The sequence below is a fragment of the Topomyia yanbarensis genome, unplaced genomic scaffold (genome assembly GCF_030247195.1).
Source record: "Topomyia yanbarensis strain Yona2022 unplaced genomic scaffold, ASM3024719v1 HiC_scaffold_5, whole genome shotgun sequence".
Taxonomy (NCBI): Eukaryota; Metazoa; Arthropoda; class Insecta; order Diptera; family Culicidae; genus Topomyia; species Topomyia yanbarensis.
In genome coordinates, this window is record NW_026683713.1 from 237,379 (window position 1) to 245,398 (window position 8,020).

The 8,020-nt window shown below is 43.7% G+C and overlaps 1 protein-coding gene across 1 annotated transcript; it reads right to left on the minus strand.

Moving 5' to 3' along the window:
• Positions 1-2,254: 2,254 nt before the first annotated feature.
• Positions 2,255-2,842, minus strand: LOC131695714 (uncharacterized protein K02A2.6-like). The gene has a single exon (XM_058984209.1). It carries the CDS (start codon positions 2,840-2,842, stop codon positions 2,255-2,257), a length of 588 nt encoding a protein of 195 aa, XP_058840192.1.
• Positions 2,843-8,020: the final 5,178 nt, after the last annotated feature.

Consider the following 8,020-nt stretch of genomic DNA (forward strand, 5'->3'; position numbering starts at 1 on the left):
CAGAAAGAAAATCGCATTGACATTTGTCCAATGTCCCGAACAATGATCAGACATTGGTCAGGAATCACCATGATTATTCTGATTTTCACTACTCAGTCTCTGAGTAACTACAGTTTTTATTCACTGAGTTATATTATACGAGCGTGTGCGGTCGTAGATGAGCTGTCAGAAATCTAAGCCGTTCTATTCCCGTTAAAAAAGATATGGTGCCGAATTATTTGGTGAGGAAATTCCCAGTAAACGACAAGGCGGTTAGGCGGGTTAAACTAGATGATAAAACATTTGCACTGCAGACCCGGTTGAGGATATGTCTTTCGTGAGGAAAACAAACCAAACTTTGGTTTGTTTTTGCATCGGTGTTTGTAAATGAGCTATTAAGATTTCTGACAGCTCATTTACAACCACAGATGCAAAGTCTAACCAAAGGAAATTGGTTTGTTTTCATCACGAAATACCTAACCTCAACCGATTTTTGCAGTGCAAAATATTTTGTTTTCATCACGAAATAATTCAGCGTCTTTTCTTTTTTAACGGGAATAGAAAGGTCAATTAGAGATAAATTAGTTTGCGTGAGGCAGACTTAAAGCGGATATGGGTATATTCTGATGAGCACGAATTATTAAGAGCGCCCGAAGCTCGGATCGCGATAACGATATTAGGCAATCCATTAGACGTTTGTTTGACAATTCAGCGGTGGGTTCTGTCAACAGAACTACTCCTGCGAACAGAAAAACTCGTCGGACAAACATCTTTCGTTAGTCCGCTTCGTTTGATGTTGGATCGAATCAGCGATATTGTTGGACGTCGCACCCCTCGGGGTAACGTCAGAAGAAGTAAACAAGGAATAATCAGCTGATCAGAAACGTCTCATGGATTGCCTAATACGTGAGAATGTGTGCGTGTGAAAGGGAATGAGCGTTATTCTTCATTCCTATATGTACACGTCGTGATAGAGCGAGCAAGAGCAATATTCCGACGAGCGAGAATTATTGGCAGCACCCGAACTTCGGATCGGGAGGGATAACGATTTAGGTGAGAATGTGTGTGTGTATAGAGATAAGAGATCACTCGAATACGTTGCACGCGAAAGAAAGTGACCGCAATGGAGAGCTCCAGTGATGCCAACCTTCCAGTTTAAACTGGATTCTTCAAGTTTTTTTTTACTCGATCCAGTCAAACAGACAAATGTGTTAATCGTCCAGTTTTTTAAAATATTGTCCAGTTTTATCCAGTTTTTCCCAAATGTGAAATTGTGAAGAGAGCATCCTCTCTGGGGAATAACTTAATTGTTTTTCAGTAACCATATTTTGCTGCACCCTACCATATTTCAATACACATTAGAAATTGATATGCTATGGAGTGCAAGATTAGCGGATATCTTCAATTAAAATGAAGATTGTTTTACGTTAGTCTGTTTATTCCATAAGACACAGTACGTTAGCTTGAAGGTGCCAATTTTTTCGTTCAACATTTCGAATTTCTTCAAACTAGAGGGTTGCAATGTAAAATTATCTAAAAGTTATATTTAAGTGGTAGCGATCACTTTTAGACTATCTTAAACTAGAAATTCGCTGCTGTATACGCTGCTATATGTAATTGAATTTTTAATAAAATATATTCATGAAAATTGTTTTCTTATTTTTTTGAATAGCTGAACATTTTCATATTGAATAATGTTTGTCTTTATGTTTGAGAATCCAGTTTTCTGGAAAACAGATCCATTTTATTTTACAAAACTTTGCATCCCTGTTTGCAAGGATAAATTTGGTTTTTCGAGCATCCAGTTTTTTCCAGTTTTTTTTAAAGATAGGTTCCAGTTTTTTTGAAAATAATGTTGGCAACGCTGGAGAGCTCGCATAGAACAACAGAAATTCATATGTCAGTATGATCGCGGGCGTCGTTATTGTTATCGCATTAGAAGTTGTTGTTATCGCATTAGAAGTTCGAATTCAATAAAAATTCATGACGAACAGTTATCTAAACTATAACTAAACCAACTAGGGACTTATTTTTGGTGATTTTACGATGTAATTTAGTCACATGGATAATTTTGTTGAAGTAATGCAATGCATAAAATCAACCGTTTCTTCGAAAAACGAAAATAACCAGATGTAGTTCCTATGATCAAATTATGCAAAAAACACTTGAGTTATGCCCTTCAAAAAGCTTTCAAAAATTCAGTTTACGTTCAAATCACCTAAAATCTCGCAAAATGTCTCAGATAGCCCAGCTGATACGAGAAAAATACTAACGACTATATCGCGTAACCTTCATATATGGACTTAAGTCCGGGCTCGTCGCACTGTGGCAAACGACTGGCTGGACTGGATCCAATTTGATTTGGGATATTTCGCCAGTGCAACAGCGCGTACCAAAAATCTGCTCCTGTTTCTTCGGCTTTCTTGAGAAGTCGTTTGACGATTTTCACGGGAGCTTCAGCTTTTCCGTTGGCCTGCTGATGATGAGGGGACGATGTAACATGTTCTATGTCCCAATCCGAAGCGAACTTGACCATTTTCGAATTGACAAAATTGGAACCATTGTCAGTCAGAATTCTCTGAGGTTTACCGTGCCGTGCAAAATTCTGCTGACAAGCCATTATGACGGATTCTGGAGTCAAATCCTTAATATTGTTCACCTCAAAGAAGTCAGAGTAGTGATCCACAGTGACGAGCCATTTACATTTACAACCCCGATAGTCTGCGAAAAAAACGTCCATCGAAACAAGTTGAAATGGGTACACCGGAATACTCTGTGTCAACATTGGAGGATTAGGCTGTGAAGCGGTGTACTTGACATAAATCGAACATTCTTTTACTACGTCTGTAATTTGAGAAGTCATCCCAGGCCACTCTTTATCGAGCGCTCGGTCGAGGCACAGTGTTTTTTTCCCGTCCGTTCTGTGTATTGCGACAAAGAATAGTGCTAATCCGCGTTCAAGGTTATCTTGCGCACCCTCCGCCTCGTCGAGGTTTCAGTTTTTTCCCGTTCTTTTGTGTTGCTGTATCTGAGTACCGTTAGCCGGCCGGTGATAAGTAAAGCAGTGTTCTTCTAGTAAGCCGTCTGGATACCGTTCCATACATAAGTTAAGTATTATTTTACGCTTCCCCTTCTTGGTTCTCCTATTAACGTGCACAGTGCAATAGGCCCGTGCAAAAATGATTTCCCCTGACGGCGGTTCATCTCAAGGTGAGATGGACGTCGAAACAAAATCGGCTCCCCGGCTCAAAGTATATCCAAGCTCGGCCACCGGGCCATTTGTGATCTTCTTTCGGACCAAAGATAAAAAGTGTTTGAATCTGTTGCAGATTTCTCGAGTTCTGACGGATCGGTATTTGGCCGTGACAGAAATATCGAAAATTCGCCCTGATAAGCTTCGGGTGGTTGTTAACAGTTTAAATCAGGCTAATGATATTGCTGGCTACGAGCCTTTTACGAAGGAGTACAGAGTGTATATTCCAGCCAACAGGGTTGAAGTCTGTGGGGTCGTATCCGATTCGAGTCTGAGTTGCGAGGACCTGCTGAAATATGGGACTGGCTGTTTCAAAGACCCCATGCTTCAGCCAGTGAAGATACTGGAGTGCAAACGTTTGCACTCAGCATCAGTCGCAGCTAACGGGAAGAAAACATACGTCAGCTCAGACTCTTATCGGGTGACCTTCGCCGTATCTGCCCTACCTAACTACCTCCTCTTTGACAAGGTTCGTTTACCTGTTCGCCTGTTTGTGCCGCGGGTCATGAACTGCACTAATTGCAAGCAATTGGGAAACACAGCCTCCCATTGTAGCAATAAAGTCCGTTGTGGGAAGTGCGGTGGGAATCATGCGGGTGACTCCTGTGGAAGGGATGTCGAAAAGTGTCTCTACTGTGGGGGAACCCCACATGATCTCCCGGCATGTCCCGCGTACAAACCGCGCGAGGGGAATCTTAAGCGTTCCCTTCAGGGACGCTCTAAGCGATCTTTTGCAGAAATGCTGAAGATAGCTACGCCACCGGCCTCTTCCAACATCTATACCAACTTGTCTACTGACGAAGGCGACTGTGATGAACCCCAGGAGGGAACATCTTCTGCTGTACCTAGAAGCAATAGAAAAAGGAGGAACATTTCCTCTCCCAAGCTTCGTCGTAAAGGCCAGAAGGTGTCTCTTCATGGTCCCCCCAAAATAACTACTCAAGGAAGTACTGGTGCAAAACCGAAGCAAGTCGCTCCTGGTCTCAGAAATCTGAGCTCAGAAAAGGAGTTCCCAGCACTTCCAGGAACATCAAAAACCCCAAGTGTTCCCATATCTCAGCCAGAGAAAGAAACCAGCGCTGGCTTAATAAATTTCTCTGATATTGTGGACCGTATTTTGACAGCATTAAATATTTCTGACCCCCTTAAAAGCATCTTGATAAGCTTTCTCCCCACGGTAAAAACATTCTTGATGCAGTTCACTGCGAAATGGCCCCTCCTTTCAGCGATTGTATCCTTCGATGGCTAATTCATCGAACGAGGTCACGGATTTAATCACTGTTCTACAGTGGAATTGCAGAAGCATTATCCCGAAAATCGATTCTTTTAAAATCTTACTAAACAACTTGAAATGCGATGCATTTGCATTATGCGAAACATGGCTTACTTCAGAAATAGACCTACACTTCCACGATTTTAATATCATTCGCTTGGATCGAGAAGACTCTTACGGAGGAGTACTTTTGGGGATCAAAAAGTGCTATTCTTTCAATCGAATCAACCTCCCCTCGACACCAGGTATTGAAGTTGTCGCTTGCCAAACCAGAATTAAAGGCAAAGACCTTTGCATTGCTGCCACCTACATCCCTCCTAGAGCCTCAGTTAGCCAACGACGGCTTTGCGATATTGCGGAACTCCTCCCTGCACCGAGGCTAGTCTTAGGTGATTTTAACTCCCACGGTACGGAATGGGGTTGCCTTCATGACGATAATCGATCTACCTCAATCCATGAGCTTTGCGACAACTTCAATATGACCATTTTGAACACGGGTGAAATGACACGGATTCCGGCCCCTCCAGCGCGTCCGAGCGCCTTAGACCTGTCCCTCTGCTCGACATCGCTGCGGTTAGATTGCATGTGGAAGGTAGTCTCTGATCCCCACGGCAGCGACCATCTGCCAATCGTAATTAATATTGCTAACGGTTCAGGGCCACCGAATACAATCAATGTTTCGTATGACCTCCCACGAAATATTGATTGGAAGAGCTACGCGTCCGCGATATCCGACAAAATCGAGTCCACTCAAGAGCTTCCCCCGGAGGAAGAGTACGGGTTCCTGGCTGGCTTGATTCTCGATACCGCGATTCAAGCTCAGACTAAACGCGTACCAGACGCGAACTCTCGCGGGCGTCCTCCCAACCCATGGTGGGACAAAGAGTGCTCAGACGTGTACGCGGAGAAGGCCGCCGCGTATAAGACCTTCCGGGACGACGGGCTGCCAGCCAGCTACCGACAGTACGCGATGGCAGAAACGCGCATGAAGAGTTTGATGAAAGCAAAAAAACGTAGCTACTGGCGCCGGTTAGTCGACGGGCTAACGAGAGAAACATCGATGAGCACTCTTTGGGGCACGGCCCGGCGCTTACGAAACCGAAAAAGTACTAACGAGAGCGTGGAATATTCAAACCGTTGGATATTCGATTTCGCCAAGAGGGTTTGTCCGGATTCCGCCCCGGCACAGAAAATCTACCGCGCCGCGTCCCCTCACAATACCGCGAACGAAGCACCGTTTTCGATGGTGGAGTTCTCACTTGCTCTCTTATCATGTAACAATAAAGCCCCAGGGCCAGACAGAATCAAATTTAACTTGTTAAAGAATCTGCCTGACTCTGCCAAGAGACGCTTGTTGAATTTATTTAATAAGTTTCTTGAGGGTAACATTGTCCCACATGATTGGAGGCAAGTGAAGGTCATCGCCATCCAAAAACCAGGAAAACCAGCCTCCGACCACAACTCGTATCGACCGATTGCAATGCTGTCCTGTATCCGAAAGTTGTTCGAGAAAATGATCTTGTTTCGCCTCGACAATTGGGTTGAAGCAAATGGCTTACTGTCAGATACACAATTTGGTTTCCGCAAAGGCAAAGGGACGAACGATTGTCTTGCGTTGCTCTCAACAGAAATTCAAATGGCCTATGCTAGCAAAGAGCAGATAGCCTCAGTGTTCTTAGATATAAAAAGGGCTTTTGATTCAGTTTCTATCAAAATTCTTTCTGAGAAGCTGCACCAGTATGGTCTTTCGCCAACTCTAAACAACTTTTTGCTAAACTTGCTGTCTGAAAAACACATGCATTTTTCGCATGGTGATTTGTCGACAACACGAATTAGCTACATGGGTCTTCCCCAGGGCTCATGTCTAAGCCCTCTTCTCTACAATTTTTACGTGAATGACATTGACGAATGTCTTGTCAATTCCTGCACGCTAAGGCAGCTTGCAGATGACGGTGTGGTCTCTATTACAGGTCCCAAAGCCGTAGATCTGCAAGGACCATTGCAAGACACCTTGGACAATTTGTCTGCTTGGGCCCTCCAGCTGGGTATCGAGTTCTCCACGGAGAAAACTGAGCTAGTCGTATTTTCAAGGAAGCGTGAACCAGCGCAACTACAGCTTCAATTAATGGGTCAAACTATTGCTCAGGTTTCAACTTTCAAATATCTTGGGGTCTGGTTCGACTCTAAAGGAACCTGGGGATGTCACATTAGGTATCTGAAACAGAAGTGCCAACAAAGGATCAACTTTCTCCGTACAATAACCGGAACATGGTGGGGTGCCCTCCCAGGAGACCTGATCAGGCTGTACCAAACAACGATATTGTCGGTGATGGAGTACGGGAGTTTCTGTTTTCGCTCCGCTGCGAATATACATATCATCAAACTAGAGCGAATCCAATATTGTTGTTTGCGTATTGCCTTAGGTTGCATGCACTCGACACATGCGATGAGTCTAGAAGTGCTGGCGGGTGTCCTCCCGCTGAAAAATCGATTTTGGGAACTCTCATATCGATTGCTCATCCGATGCGATATCTTGAACCTGTTAGTAATTGCAAATTTCGAAAGGCTTGTCGAGCTCAATTCTCAAATCCGATTTATGTCCTTGTACTTCGATTACATGGCACAAAATATCAATCCTTCTTCATATTATCCCAACCATGTTAATCTCCCTCATGCTTCTGATTCAACTGTATTTTTCGACACATCCATGAAAGACGAGATTCCTGGAATCCCGGATCACATACGTCCGCAAGTGATCCCAAGCATATTTCATAGTAAATTTCGAGAAGTCGACTGTAACAAGATGTTTTACACCGACGGGTCAAGCCTCGACGGCTCCACTGGCTTCGGAATATTCAATCAAAACCTCACCGCCTCATTCAAACTCAAAGATCCTGCTTCAGTTTACGTCGCAGAACTTGCTGCTATTCAGTATACCCTTGGGATCATTGATACTTTGCCCACCGATCATTACTTTATTGTCTCGGATAGCCTCAGCTCAATCGAGGCTATCCGTTCAATGAAACCTAGAAAGCACATCCCATATTTTCTGGGGAAAATCTGGGAGCACCTGCGTGCTTTGTCTGTAAGATCGTACAAGATTACCTTAGTTTGGGTCCCCTCGCATTGCTCCATTCCAGGTAATGAAGAAGCGGACTCTTTAGCTAAGGCGGGCGCTTTAGAAGGTGACACCTACGAAAGACCAATCTGCTTCAATGAATTTTTCAACATCTCTCGTCAGAGGACGCTAGAAAGTTGGCAGACATCTTGGAGCAATGGAGAGTTTTAACAAAAAGAGAGGGCTCATAAACTACGAAAACTTCTCCAAAGACTTAATAAGGCTAAGTTGTTTAGTTTAAGTAAAATCTCAAAATTCCTGCTAAATTTTCATTCTGGACCACTGTGCAATGGAATCACGTCGGAAGTAGTGCGCTGTACTCGTACAATGATGCGCTATGCAGCGCATTACTTCCGACATCAACTAAACAAGAGAAAAATCGATTGTCGCTGGTTGG